Genomic DNA, 16,288 nt, shown 5'->3' with positions numbered 1-16,288 from the left:
GCAGATGACAGACTCAAGTAAGAGAAATACAGAAAACTGTACTTTTCATGATTGCCAAAAAGACCAAACCATATCTGCAGTTTTCATACCGATTCTGTTGACCCAACAGCCTAAGACAAATGTGGCGCCAATTCTACAGTACCTGTGGGTTTCATTCACTAGCAGGTTACGAAATCAATTTAATAAGTTGGAATCAGCATTAATCTAACATAGTAGAAAATATCATTTGTTGAAATGAGTATTCTTTTGTGAAACTGGTTTTAATTTTAAACACACACACATCTACCTCCTAGATCTCACTGACAAGTATGTTTACTAAGAGCTTGACAAATATTAACTCTGTAGGATGAAATTTTTTTTGTCCTGAAAATTTCACTTAAGAGACTAATATGTATAATTGACATTTAAGAATATATACTTTTGTCTAGACACATCTGGTTTGTCCTGATGAGTATTAATGTAATCAAAATGGAATTAGGGTCCAGGTGTTCTGATTCTTAAGTGTGATTAACTGTTGATAATAACGTGGAGCATCAAGTTAAACCACGCTCTGTCCTGGACAGTTTACATAAATTACCCTATTTCTCTCTCAATCCAGCTATAAGGTACAAATCATTCTCTGAACTTTACTCAGGGAAGCAAGGCAACGTGCCCAGGGTCTCACAGACAGGAAGTGGCAAGGCTGGGATAAATCCTGTTATCCGGCTACAGAGGGGTTAGCTGAATTACTCTCCACGCAGTAGGATCAGAAAATACTTGTTTAAAAAGAAAATGTTTCTGTGATTGGCTCCTTGGAAATTACATTTAGGAAGTCTCAGATGACATGCCCATGTAGAGAACACGAGCATTCAAAAAATGCCAACGTGGGCACACCAGTAGCTGAAAGGATGTCAGGCATCAGAATGAAACTGTTTAGAAAGTGACTATGCTTTCCAGCACAGGGAAAGTTCTTGGAGTACTCAGGCTGCATGTTAATTTGCAAAATTAACAAACAATGTCCAGGCAGATTTTTTAGCAGCTCAGGACTCGCACGGTTTTAAAATTTTCCTCATTCTAGTTGGTCAGTGGTCATGCTAGAAGAATTGAGAGAACTTTACCCAGAATCCTAGCGTGACGGACGTCAGAGTGGCGACATGGACTACTATTTTAAAGGGGATCTAAGGATTTATATAATAGAAAGTTTTGCCATCTGTCACCCCCCTCGCCAAAATCAGATCCACCTGCACAGATAACTAAGTAAGGACACATTCCAAATACCTAACATACACCACACTTACAAATTCAAAGTACAAAGACCTGCTCTGTGCACAGAAGTGTAAGTGAGATTACATTCTATACTGTGGGGAGTCTGGTTTTTCTGAGAGTATTTTTGAATAATTCTATGGATAAACACAAATGTGGTACGGCAACAGGGAAAGAGTTTCCTTTTCCTGTTTCCTTACAGTGAAAAGTCACAGTAAAGTCATTAAATGGCATAAAGAATGGTTCAAATTCTGACAGAAAAACCTAATATAAGACTTTTCCTAATTTCTGATTCTCAAAAGTTTCTATAAACGTTGCTGTACATCACTTTTATGCCAACATCAAGATCCCCTTCCAAAGGATATTCATGAAACACCTCTCAGCTTAATATTATAGAATTGATAGTTAATTTACCATTCCAATACATTTTCTGAGGATGCTCCAGATACTGAAGTCATTTCTGGAAAACATAGGGGAGGGCAAGCTTGTTCTGAAATAAGAAAAGAAAAATAAAGACTTAATTTTAATACCATTGGCATTAGGAAGAAAGCTATTGTCAATTATCTGAGAGCCACAGGCATACATGTATAGACACACCATAAAAATGTGCATCGTGTACAAATGGCCAACAGGTACATGAAAAGATGCTCAATATCACCAGTCATTAGGGAAATGCAAATTAAAACTACAACGAGATATCACCTCACACTTGTTACAACAGCCATCACCAAAAAGACAACGGATTACAAATGCTGGTGTGGATGTGGAGAAAAGGCAAGGCTGTGCATTGTTGGTGGGATTGTAAACTGGCACAGAATGGTATACATTGTAAACTACAGAAAACAGTGTGGCGGGTCCTCAAAAAATTTAAATTGAACTCCTGTATGATCCAGCAATTCCACTTCTGGGAATACATTAAGAGGAAATGAAAATACTAACTTAAAAAGATGTCTGTACCCTCATGTTCACAGCAATGTTACTTATAATAGCCAAGACATGGTGGTGTGAAATCGATCATTCAAGAAAATGTGGTATATCTGTCTGTCTGTTTCTCTCTCTCTCTCTCTCTCTCTCACCCACACACACATACACACAGAGGAATATTATTCAGCCATAAAAAAATGAGGAAAACCTACCATTTGCAACAAAACTGATGGACCTTGGAGGCACTATGTTAAGTGAAACAAGTCAAAGACCAATACTGCATGATCTCACTTACATGTGGAATCTAACATCATCATCAACAAAAACCAATGTCAAACTCACAAAGAGAAAAGATCAGACTCGTGGTTGCCAGACGTGGGGGGGTTGGAGAGAAAGGGAGTTGGATGAAGGTGGTCAGAAGGTGCAAACTTCCAATTATAAGATAAATAAGTACTAGGGACGTAATGTACAACATGACTATAGTCAACACTGTAAGATATAAGTAAGATAGACAGCAAAGTCGTTAAGGAAGTAGATCCTAAAAGTTCTCAACACCAGGAGAAAAAAGTTTTTGCTTTTTATTTCATATGAGCTGATGGATATTAACTAAACCTACTGTGGTGATCATGTCACAATATTGTGAAATGTAATACACATGTAACTCAAACCATCGTGCTGTGCACCTTAAGCTTAGTGACATATTTATATCAATTATTTCTCAACAAACCTGGGAAAAAATGTGCAACATCACAGACAGGATAAAATTGGGTCAATCTGGGCTTGTACCCTATTCACTGCTATTCTGAGCCCTGAAAAGTTTCACAGCAGATCAACTGGCCCCACGTCTTCAGAATTGTTCTGATCCGAATTCTCCTAATTTTCCTGTGTTGGTGTCCAGCTGTTTAAACCACCTCAGAGGTACACTGTCCTTCCATGTGTTGACATATCTGACCTGCTGTTTGGTCCAAGACAGATCTATCATATTCTGATACTCAATAAATTACTCTACTCTAGCTATTAAAAAATGGAAACAAAAAATGCCATTAGAGAACCTAGCTTCAGGTTTTTAAGAAATTAAATGTATCATATCAGTACTTTCCCAAAGACACTGATGTTGGACCAAACTCAACAACTCTGGATATACTGGAAAACCCTTTACAAGTTAACCTCTACAGAAGGAACATTTCCAAAGCCTCTGCAGGGGTAAGGAAATAGCCAAGAGGAGGGTGGCTGTCGGTGGCAAAGGGTCTGAAGCTCGGGTGAGCAGCACACCTGAGCTCAGGCATGCTGAGCCCCAGCACCACCGGGGGAGGAACAGGAGGTGCCCAGAACAACTTCCTGAAACATTGTTATCATCATGCCTTCTCTTCCATTTTCTCAGGTTATAGCCACGGATGCTGGTTTTCCAGGTGCTGTCTGAAATATACCCATGTCACTAAAACATTAAAGAAAATATTAAATTAAAATTTTTATCTTCTAAAGAATCTCTATTCTATAATTAATTTGAATTACAGAAGTTAATAAAATTTTAAGTTTTTAAATACATAATATTTTAAGATTTTCTGTGGTAAAATCCTTCTGATTTTTCTCTTTCAGGAACAAACACTGCTCATTTGGTGGACTTGTCATCTACCCAATCTGCTGGGTAAGTGGCCGCAGATGGTATTTAAATCACACTCTCTACAATCCAAGATTATCCATCTCGAGGACATGAACAACTGAATCCAGGAACAGAATCCCTGCCATTACCTACCATTTGCATGTGTAAGACAGTTTTAGAGATGCATATCAACTGCATTTTTCATCTCTTGTTTATTAAAAAGTCAGTCAGAAATGTAACATGTACCTAGGAAGTTATGAGCCCAAAATAAGTTTTGAGAAGACTGAATAAGGGCCTGTAATCCCCCGCAACAAATGCTTCCATTAAACGTGTATGTACAGTATGGAGGTTCCTTGAAAAACTAAAAACAGAATTCCCACATGACCCAGCAATCCCACTCCTGGGCATATACCCAGAGAACACCATAATTCAAAAGACACATGCACCCCAATGCTAACAGCAGCTCTATTTACAATAGCTAGGTCACGGAAACAACCTAAATGTCCACCAACAGATAAATAGATAAAGAAGATGTGGCACATATATACAATGGAATATTACTCAGTCATAGAAAGGAATGAAATTGGGACATTTGCAGAGACATGGATGGACCTAGAGACTGTCTAGAGAGTGAAGTAACTCACAAAGAGAAAAACACATATCGTATATTAACACATACATGTGGAATCTAGATCAACCGGTTCGCAAGGCAGAGACAGACACACAGATGTAGAGAACAAACATATGGCCGCCAAGTGGGGAAAGCGGTGGGGGCGAGGGTTGGGGTGGGATGAACTGGGAGATTGGGATTGCCATATACACATTACTAATAAGAAAAAAAAAATCAAATTGTACACTTTAAATATATGTGGTTTATTGTATGTCAAATTATATCTCAAAAAAAGTTCTAAAAAAATGTATATGTACATGTTACTATTCTGATTAAAGGCTAGAATAGTAGAAAAACAAGAAATAGTCTAAAGCAAGAAAGAAGAGACATCCAAGCTTTATTTTTATTCTCAATTTAGAAAGCATCACAGGGTTGCCAGCCAAGAATCCCACCCAGAAATACCCTGTACTCATTTTTATGCATATAATTCTTTGAGGTGTTTTATGAAAATATAGTAATTACTCATTAATGAGGCCAGATTATCAGCGACATGAGTTATCTATTCTGGAACACAACCAGAAAGCAGAGGTGAAGGGGACTGAAGGGAAAGGGCCACCACGAAGCCTGTGCCTTTTTCTTGGGCAGGACACGCAGAGCCAAATGCAGACCCTCCTTCAGACCCTGCGGTGTGGAATACACTGACGAGATGCAGCAGGAAGAACACTGGCCCACACGGCCGCACAGGAAATGGGGCCCGGTAAACAACCTCAGGGCTGCTGACCGCATCTAAATCGACAGCACGATGAGGCTATCAAGAAAACAGAGCCAGAACATTCCCAAGGGCAGCTCTGCAACGGTCAGACCAGAACTGGGATTCAGACCCATGTGCCACTTGAAAAGGACGAGTTATCAGAGGCCAGGAAAAGGTGTTTGGAGAACAGCTGTTATTAGCAATGGCTGAAGGAAACGTGTGGTCTAGAAGAAATAGAAGAACCTGGAGGTCTGGGAACAGGGGGTGTGACAGAGGTGTTGGGCATTTAGAGGACAGGCCAGGAGTGCAGGAGTAACGGCCTCCCCCACACCCAGCCCCACTGCAGACCCTGCACACCTCTGCCTGCTTCATCTCTCTGCACAGCACTGATCAACACTGACACTGCAGGGTCCTCTGAGTATCAGCTGACCACGTCCCCCATATATAGTACGTTAGCTTCTGGAAGACTCACGTTTCATCTACTGCTGTATCTCGTTGCCCAGGACATGGCCTAACACAGAGGAGGAGTTTAAGTATTTGTTGAATGAGCTTCAGGATTTATAAGGCCTTTTGGTACACATTATCCCTTTCATAAAGAATTTGGTTTATCTCTGCTACTTAAGAGATCAGGACTAGGACCCTTGATGAAAGTTACTAGAACAGGTGACGTGAAGCTAATATAAACATAATACAAATATAACATAAAGCTAACATAACAGCTACCATAAAATATAACCCCTTCTTATAATTAATTCCAAATAGAGGAAACAAGAAATTCTCAACAAGGAAGGGTTTCAAACAGATGCTGGAGGATCCCTTTCAGTCACAGCCCAGAAAGGCATTCTTGCACTGGGTGGAAAGTTGGTCTCCATCATCTAGGCCAGGGATGTTACAAAACACCCTACCGGGAACAAGACAGGTCCCCACAACAAAAAGTTATCCAGCGTCTAATGTCAGTAGTGCCAAAGTTGAGAAACCTGTCACAGAAGTACGAGAGCTTCAGAGATAATTTTAAATTCTGTAGTGGCTTTATTAAAAAAAAAAAAAAGTAAAAAGGAACAAGATAAATTAATTTTAACAATATATTTGATTTAACCCAATGTCCAAAATATTAGCACTTCAACCTGTAATCAATATAAAAATATTGAGATATTTTATATTTTTTCCCACACCACCCCTTCAAAATTGATTTTAAATTGAGCACATCTCCATTTAGCTACCAAATTTTTAACAAAGTGAAATGTAGTTTTACCAAAGCAATAATGTTTAATAGCAAAATATTTTATACGGCTTCATTTTTACAAACTATATTACAAAAATAACAAAATAAACCTATATTAACTAGAATTAAATAAGACTAAAAATTCAGTTTTGTGGTCACACTAGCCACATTTCAAGTGCTCAAAAATTACCTGTGGCTCCTATTGGACATAACAGATTTCTGTGATTACTTCTGAAAACAAAAGGATAGGACTGCTCTCAGATTATGGAGGAAGAGCAAAAATTTACTCAATTATAAGAGTCTAAAGTCAATGAGAAGAAAAACAGTCCACAGCCCAATCATCAAGAAAATGCTAAATCTGCATATTATTTAAAGAAGTAGAGGGAAGAAATTTTTAAAAATTAGGTAGATTAAAATTTTTTAAAATGATTTATACTTAAAAGGATATGTTTCTACATTTTAAATTTTCACTCCTTCCATGGGGGTCTGGGGAGAGAATAAGGAACTTGGATGAGGAGGTGTTACGCCAGGCAGAAATAAGAAGAGAGGCAAGCAGGCCTCAGAATTTCCAGGCTGAGAGCACAGATCAATTATTCTCTTCCCTTAGCGTTTATCTGAGAGTCATTATCCTGAATTCTATGCTTCCTTTTTCCCTTCACACAGAGAGAAAACACCCTGTACCAGGGACTGAGAGTGATGCATTCCGGTTCTATTTCCAATCATACAGATGCCACTCTGACTATGGACATGACACAATGACTGGTCTTTGAGGGGAAGGTCCTGTCCCAGTTGCTTCGTCTCCATGATGCACACAGCTCAGCCGGCTGCCCCACCTCCGTGCCCGCAGCACAGGGTGTACACAGACCCTGAGCTGAACCAAGTTAACTTGTGAAGCGTGACCCACAAATGCTGTGCTGGGATCCCCTTGCTCTGAACACACTGCTCAAGCTGAGGAGATCACTGGGCTCTGGATCTCTGGGAGATGCTTTCTTTTTTTGGTTTTGTTTCTTGGTCGCAAGGCATATGGGATCTTAGCTCTCTGACCAGGGATCGAACCCCCACCCCCTGTATTGCAAGGCAAGGTCTTAACCACTGGACCGACAGGGAAGTCCCTGGGAAATCCTTTTTAGACAACAGACACCACATGGAAGGCTCAGCCTGACGGAGCCCCACCCATTTACACAACTCACACAGACCCTCTCAACCCCCCTGCCCACACTGCCTTCTGCTCCCGCTCGTGGACTAGATTTGCTCACGGAGACCCTTTGAAAAAGAGTAGAGAAGGATTATCACAAAGGCAGGTGAGATGCAGCTTTGGCTGCAATTGGCCGCCATGTGGTTCAGGTTTGCTTCTGTCTTCACGAGGCCAGTTAGTCCTTCCGGGTCTTGGGAATGGGCATGGATGTGCCCCATGGAAACACCAGCACACGTGGGTGGGGGCTCTCACAGGAGGACAGGAAAGACCCACAGGAAGGGACCCAGGGCCGTGGCCTGCGCTCTTGCCCCGGCCTCGCTGTATAACCCATCACCGACCTCCAGCCCGGGCGACACAGCTGGACGACTGGCCGCAGGTGGCAGCTACATGTGCACTAAGAAAAGGGACAAGCTGAGATGGACCTAGGGGCTGTCACACTGAGTGAAGTCAGACAGGGAAAGACAAATACAAATGATATCACTTACATGTGGACTCCAAAAAAAGGTACAAATGAACTTACTTACAAAACAAATAAAGTCACAGATGCAGAAAACAATCTTATGGTTACTGGGGGGAAGAAAGGCGAGGGTTAAACTGGGAGATTGGAATTGACATATACACACTACTATGTATAAAGTATATAGTAAGGACCTACTGTATAGCCAGGGAACTCTACTCAATACTTGTAATGACCCATGTGGGAAAAGAATCTAAAATAGATATATATATAACTGATTCACTTTGCTGTATACCTGAAACTAACACAACATTGTAAATCAACTCTACTCCAATAAAAAAAAAAAAAGGCCTCCTGGAAATGAAGATTCAGTTTCTTACCTGCACATTGGTTTTAAAGAATTTTTAAAATTCTTTGTTATTTTCATAAAGCACAAACATATTAAGGCAAAAACACTCATAGTCATTGGTGATATCTGCCCACTGAATTAGCTTCTCAATTTGTAAGAGCTCCTGGTATATTACAAATATTCTATTCACCACCTATACTGCAGATAACTTTTTCCAAGTCTAACAATGGTCTTCTGATTCTGTTTATGGTATAATTTACCAAAACCAAATCTACCTACCTAGGGAGACTATACTGTTATGATCACAGTATATGTGTGAAACTTTAAATAAACAGCTATTTTCCAATATTTTCCATATGGACAAGATAAAAACACTCCACAATTCCATTAATAGTCACTCCAGAAAAAAAGGGACATTCCTTAATTCAGGGATCGCCAACCCCCAGGCCACGGACTGGTAGGGTGTTAGGAACAGGCTGCACAGCAGGAGGTGAGCGGTGGGCAAGCAAGCGAAGCTTCATCCATATTTACAGCTGCTCCCCATCGCCCAAGTTACCACCGGAGCTCCGCCTCCTGTCAGATTAGAGGCGGCATTAGATTCTCACAGGAGTATGAGCCCTACTGTGAACTGCGCATGCGAGGGATCTGGGCCGCGTGCTTCTTATGAGAATCTAATGCCTGTTGATCTGAGGTGGAACTGAGACAGTTGATGCTAGCACTGGGGAGCGGCTGCAACTACAGATTATCATGAGCAGAGAGGTCTGACTGCACAGAGACCGTAACAAATCAACTGCTTGCAGACTCATATCACTCGCCCTATCAGTGAGTGGCAAGTGACAACAAGCTCAGGCTCTCACCGATTCTGCATTATGGTGAGTTGTATAATTACTTCTTTATATACTACAATGTAATAACAGAAATAAAGCGCACAATTAATGTAATGTGCTTGAATCATCTCAATGCCCCCCCCACCACCTGCGGAAAAATTGTCTTCCACGAAACCAGTCCCTAGGCCAGAAAGGTTGGGGACCACTGCCTTAATTCATAAAGTTTTATAATCTCATTCTTACATTTTTTAGAAATTTAAGTTCTAAATCAAAACCAAGTCAAGACACAACAGAAATAATCTTCTCAAGTATTTACCACATGGAAGTAAACAATTAAAAGGGGAAACAAGCACATGGTGAATTTCTCAAATTACAAAATAATACATTGTTATATTCCAGGTGCAAGAATCCACAGAGAACGAGCTAGTCATCTATTCCCAACCTCCAATACCAACCTAACAGCCCGAAGTGCTCCCTTCCACACTGCTCTCCCTGCACAAGCACATATGAGCACACAGATTTTTACTGACGTATTACCCTACAGGTCACAGCTTGTTCACTAAATAATAATACAAGAGGATACCCCTTCAAGTTGATAGATGTAAGTGTATTTATTTTCTAATATCTTTATGTACAGGAGCACAGGCACATACGTGTAACTGTATCCTGAACGCTGGATTTACCTTTAACAGTCTTTCTCCTTGCCTTTTGTTCTTCTTGCTGGTCACCCCACTTCCTCATCTCTGCCACCACTGTACTACACTGTAACCTATGGTAAAAACCTGACATGTATTTTTCTATCCTTTTTTACGTTTTCTCAAACAGTCTTAAGCAGAGCATGCATGTGCTCACACAAAAAGCGGCTTTCTGACTTTAAAATTCCCAAGTAGAATACCAGTAACATATACTTCTTTATGGTTTGCTTTTCCTATTCAGTACTTCACGGAAATTTTTTTGTCAAGTGGTAAACTGATTCTTTTAGTGAATAATATTCCATGACAAGAATACTATATATCAAAACATATTTTGCTATCCTCCATGAAAGGCATTTACTGTTTTCACTCTTTTTTTTTTTTAATTATTTTTTTGGGGGTACACCAAGTTCAATGTTTTCACTCTTTTGCCAAAACAACAATGCAGCAAAACCGCTTTAACACATTACATTCCTAATTAAACCTGATGCTTTCATTTCTATGGGGTGGAAAACCAGGGATAAGATTGCTGGGTCAGAAAGTATCCGTATTTTACATTTCCAGGGACGTTGCCAGATTGCTTTCTGAAAAGGCTTTTAACAATTTCATATTTCACCAATAATCCATGACAGCACTTCTTCCACCTCCCCACCAGCAGCAATTGGTATCAATAGATGTTCTCACCCAAGTTATGTCAGTCTGACTAGAAAATGATATTGCATTGCAATTTTCTTTTTCTTTGACTACTAGTGAGTCAGAACATCTTTTCATATATTTAATAACCATTTGTATTTATACATCTATAAATTGTCTCTTCATATCATTTGTAACCATTGGCTTTTTTTGTGCATCAGTGTGTAAGAATTTGTTGAAAGAGACTACTAATCTTCTGTCTTTTTATCCATCTTTCATTTAGATTGCAAACAGAATCAATTGCAGGTTTAAAAAAACTTTTACAGTCAAATATGTATTTTTTTCTTTTTTTAATAGCTTTTAGGTTTTGTGTCTTGGTTAGGAAGGCTCCCCCTAACCCAGACTTTTTTTTTCACCTGATGTTCTAATTCTTTATATGACCAAAATACGCATGTATGTCTCAAGACCTTATTTCTACATAGAAATTGTTCCGTGGCTTTAAGGCATTTGTCCCTGCCTGGTCTCTGTGCCCTCTCATCTCTATGCCTTTCACAATGGGGCCTGTGAATTCCCCCAGTCTGCTTTCTTACAAGACAGAGGAGCTCTCTCTCCAACATTTCTCTTACCCACGCTTTCAGGCATCTTAATAGTCTACATTTTTACTTAGTTTTAGTCCAGCTTCTACCTCCTTTCCAAAGACCCTTGATCATTGATCTGTATGCTTCATGGAAAACAGGAAAAGCTCAGGTTTTTTTAAAGCAACATTTTCACAAATGCTGTGACATCACACTATCCCTGAGCTAACTTTAAGTGAGTTCTACCAGGATGAAGTGTTTGAATACTAACAGCTAACATTTAGTGAGTGTTTACTACATTTTAGAACCTGTGTTAACCACGTAACATGCATCACCTCATTTACTCCTCAAAATAATTATATAAATTAAGAGCTCATTAAATACCTTGTGCACGGTCACAAATTTAATGAGTGGTAGAACTGGAATTCTTTAACTCCAGATCCTCAGCACCTGGGTTTCAGAGCGCTGACTGCCACTTTGCATAAACTTGAACAAGTAACTACCTAACTACTCCAAGCCTCAGTGTTTCTACGTAGAGAATGACAATACCACTTCATACCACCATGGTGAAGTTCCAATGAAACAATGCATATAAAGCAGTGCTTTTTAAACTTTGGGTTCTATTCATTGGTGGTCTGTAAACTCAATTTAATGCTTCATATAAGCAGCATTTAAGAAAAATGAAATAGAATATAATATCTAGCAAGTGTAAGTACTACAAATGAGAATTCTGTTCCAATAATACACACACACCTGTATATGTATATACTATGTAGTCAAATATTTAAAAAAATTTTTTTTTCCACTATGGGCTTTGTCAGTGATATACAACATTCAGCTCAGTGCCTGGAAGACAGAAGCCCTCAACATAAAGTAGATATTGATGTTATTATTAACTACTTCAAGGAAAAAACATCTCATCCTTCTGTCTGAGTTGTTAAAGATTTAAAACTGCTACTATGCTCTGGAAGGATAATTTACTGTTACTAATTACAGTTTCAAAAGATGACATAGGAAAACGGATGTTTATTGGACAATTATTCATAACAATATAAAGACTTACATAGAGAAACAGGTAAGAAGTACTTCTATTATCCTAGAGGAAAGCAGAAATGTTCTGACATGTGTGCCACTCCCCCAGCAAGACTTTACACAGGATGATGGAGGCTTAGCTGCTTGTGATCAGATACCTGTAGAGCCCCAGGATCAAACTCCAGACCCTTGCCCCAGAAGCTCTGATTCTGGGCCAGGGGCATCTTAAAGTTCTTTAAAAAAGACTGTGGTTAGGGCACAATGAAGCAACCTGGGAGGGACTCTTGGTAAAGTCCCTTTCTTTCTTGTCATTTAGTAGCTCTTGGTATTCTATGTTTTAATGTCATACTACCTGGGTGAAAGTGCTAGAACAATTACGTCCAAATAACTTGAAATGACAAAAAGGAATATACTAATAAATCCCAAATATAACTGTATTGTGCTTTAAACATTCCACTGACATTACTAACTGGTATTAGAACTGCCTCAGGTCTTCAGACTTGAGGATACTTCCCTTGACCAAACAGCCTTGGAGACACCGCAGGCATGGCGCCTCCATTCAGGCTTCTCTTTGGCACCTACTTGGGGAAGGATCTCGAGCTCAAAGATGCTGTCTATCAGCAATGCGATTTTTACAAGCAACTCCAAGTGCTAATTTAAGGCACTGAGGTTGGCTGGTGCTCCACGCTCTGCTTAAATTTCACAATTCTTACTCTTCCCTATCTTCATTCATCCCCTCTGCTATTTCTGTACACATCTGCCACTCACTAGACTGTGACTCCCTCTGAGGTCAGGGACTATGTCTTATTCTCCTCTGCATGCCCCACAGTGCAGAGCATTTTGCATGTAACAGGTGCTGAAAGTTTTATCTAATGTCTCAAATTAAAATGGGCCACAGAAAGAAAAACAGCAAAAAAAAAAAAAAAGAGAGAGAGAGAGAGAGATGTGGATAAGCAGCAAGTGAGGCATGAAGAACACAATCAAATTTTCTGCCTCCAAGTCACTTCTCAAGAAAACATTTTCAAAACCAAATTCCTTAACATACATTTTCAGTTACATTTAATAACTGAACATTTGCTCATGTTATTAAATATTCTTAATGAATCATCATTTTTAGCAGAATATTCACTTGGATATCTAGAAAAGCATAAAACAACTTAATTCTAACCTTTGACTCAAGATGAAAAGAATGAACTAAAAACCTAAGAAAATAATTTCACAGAGAAGCAGACTTTAATACATCTATAACTGTAACACTTAAGACTTGTAAGTGGGCACTTGTATGCATATCATGTGTTTTGTGCTTATGTGTGTATATCTACTTGTAATTATTAGGTGCTTATCACCTATGCTTTTCAACTATCAAAATTCTTCTTCCCTTCTCCCCCAAATCCTTCCTTCCACAAGTCCCAATTTAAATATAACCCTAATAAACACAGCTTGTATTTAAATCTAACCATCTTTAATTTCAACTGCCCTACTGATGTTTACTAAATACCCAAAATGAAACAGTCTTCCAAACTAGGAAGCCATTAGAAATAAACTATAAAACTATATTCACAAAATTGAAGATTAGATTTTAAAATGATGTTACATGAGTAAATTATCACAGTAATAAAAAGCCTCATTTTCACAAGTTAAGTATAATCTTACATAGTTCACCTGGAGTATAGTTTGCAAATCTATTCTTTCAAAAAGGTTGAAAAGAAAATAATGGGCAGAGAAGGCTAGTAATCTCAACACTGATGGATAAACATATTCTTACAAGTTATGTGAAAAGTATCAAGTTCCATTTTTGGAAACATATCAGTCCTCTCTACCCTTTCTTCCTCCTGGCTAGCACAAAGAAACATAGAGAATGCAACACTCTTATTCACCCTCCACTCATCACTTAAGAATACGCAAGGTGGGACTTCCTAGGTGGCGCAGTGGGTAAGAATCTGCCTGCCAAAGAAGGGGACACGGGTTCGATCCCTGCCCAAGGAAGATACCACATGCTGCGGAGCAACTAAGCCTGTGTGCCGCAACTATTGAGCTCGCGCTCTAGAGCCTGTGAGCCACAACTATTGAGCCCATGTGCCGCAACTACTGAAGCCCGTGCGCCTAGAGCCCATGCTCTGCAACGAGAGAGCCCACTGCAATGAGAAGGCCGTGCACCACAACGAAGAGTAGCCCCCGCTCGCTGCAACTAGAGAAAGCCCATGTGCAGCAACAAAGACCCAACACAGCCAATTAAATAAATAAATAAATAATAAATAAATTTATAAAGAAACAAAAAAAAGAACACGCAAGGCTGCTGCTGAGCATTTACTTGAATTCTTATTACATTAGATTCTAAACTGGATTGAACCTGTAGTTGGAACACAGCAGGTACTCAGTAAATGTTGCTGAGATAAACTTTATGCCAGTTGGTTTTCTATTAACTAGGGCTATAGGTTGAGTAAACTGTCCCACAATGCATTTATCCTATAATTTTTCTACAACAGCAATCAAAAAGGGCTCTTTGTTTACTCTCAAACTAAAATGTTATGCCATTCTCAATAAAAGATACTGATGAAGAACACACATCATCAGTGATACTAGAGAGAAACAAGGACATTGGTTAAAGTTTGGGGGATGCAAAGATTTCTTAAAGAGGACACAACAAAGCCCTAACATAAAAGAGAAAAATTATGAAGTGGATTTCACCAAAATTAAAAACTTCTGTTCAAAGAAGGTATTAAGATGTCTGTTCATTATTAAGGAAATAGAAAGGCAAGCTATAAACTCAGAGAAAATACACATGATACATATATTTGATAAAGGACTATATCCAGAATATATAAAGAGTTCCTATAAATCAATCATACAAAGACATACAAGCCAATTTAAAATGGGCATAACTCTCAGACACTTCACAAAGAAAGATATAACAATGGCTCATAAATACATGAGTACGTACTCAAAATCATTTAGGAAATGTAAATTAAAACCATGGTGCAATACCATGTTACACCCATACAGCATCAAATTCTGGTGAGGGATGTGGAGTAACCAAAATTCTCACATACTGCTGAGAAATGATACACTGACTTTGGGAAACATTATAGTAACTTCACATAAAGCTAAACACACACCCTCTCTAGGACTTCAAAATGCTACTCCTACATAACAAAGTGAAAAACTGCCCATAAAAAAGATGTGTATAAGAATGCTTAAAGCAGCTTTGTTCATAAAAACTCCAAACTGGGAAAACCCCAAATGTCCATCAACAGGGGTACAGGGAAACAAACTGCTGTATATTCAAATGATGGCACACCACTCAGCAACAAAAAAGCTGAACACTGATACACATGACAGGGTTGACTCTCAAAAACATTATGTTGCATGATTAAAGCCACACTCAAAAAGAATACCTGCAGTAAGATTCCATCCATAATGCAGTTCAATAATAGACAAGATTAACCCATCGTGACAGAAATGAGAACAGTGGCTGCCTATAGAGGGTGGGGAGTGACTAGAAGGCAATTAGAGGGAACTTTCTGGAGTGATGGAAAGGTTCTCCATCTTGATGGTGTGTGTGTGTGTGGGGGGGGGTTAGTTAACATGGGTATATGCATTTGCCAAAACTCATCAAATTGCATATTTAAGATCTTGAATTACACTGTATGTTAATTTTACTTCCATAGAGAAACAAAAAGAAACTGTAATGTAATTTGTTGGTATAGATCAGCATTTCTCAAACTTTTTGGTCTTAAGATCAATGTAACTCCTAAAAGTTATTTAGGACCCCAAAGAGTTTTTCTTTTACTGGTTATATCTATCACTACTTACTGTATTGGAAGAAAAAAACCCCAAACTATTTATTAATGTAATAACAGTAAAATGAATATGCTAACTTAAATGATATTTTTTATGAAAAACAAACAAACAAACTATTGTCCAAAACAAAAACAGCTTAGTAAGAAGACTGGAATTATTATACACTTTTGCAGTCTCTTTAATGTCTGGTTTTACAGAAGATAGCTGGGCTGCTCATAACTGCTTCTGCATTGAATCTGTCACACATCATGCAGTCTCTAGAAAACTCCACTGTACACTTATTAGTGAATGATAATAAAAAAGGCTAATGTGTTAGTAATATTATGAAAACTATTTTAACCTTGTGGTTCCCCAGAAAGGATCCTGGGGGACCCCCCT

At 38.9% G+C, this 16,288-nt stretch overlaps 1 protein-coding gene across 9 annotated transcripts in view; it reads right to left on the bottom strand.

Moving 5' to 3' along the window:
* The window catches only part of OSBPL1A (oxysterol binding protein like 1A), a 218,925-nt gene that overhangs the window by 31,677 nt on the left and 170,960 nt on the right, over positions 1-16,288 (bottom strand). For 8 of the 9 annotated variants that reach the window (XR_009047972.1, XM_057698860.1, XM_057698859.1 and 5 more), the window contains one exon: positions 1,657-1,732. The exons of the other annotated variant lie outside the window; for it this stretch is intronic. Coding sequence is in view for 7 of the 8 variants with exons in the window: in XM_057698860.1 (XP_057554843.1) it covers positions 1,657-1,732 (76 nt within the window). In the remaining variant the exon portion in view is untranslated. The remainder of the gene's footprint in view (positions 1-1,656; positions 1,733-16,288) is intronic. 9 annotated transcript variants of the gene reach the window in all.

The sequence above is a fragment of the Hippopotamus amphibius genome, chromosome 11 (assembly GCF_030028045.1).
Source record: "Hippopotamus amphibius kiboko isolate mHipAmp2 chromosome 11, mHipAmp2.hap2, whole genome shotgun sequence".
In the NCBI taxonomy this organism is placed as follows: domain Eukaryota; kingdom Metazoa; phylum Chordata; class Mammalia; order Artiodactyla; family Hippopotamidae; genus Hippopotamus; species Hippopotamus amphibius.
Note: the sequence above shows the minus strand (reverse complement) of the source record. Positions and strands in the feature narration are given on the sequence as shown.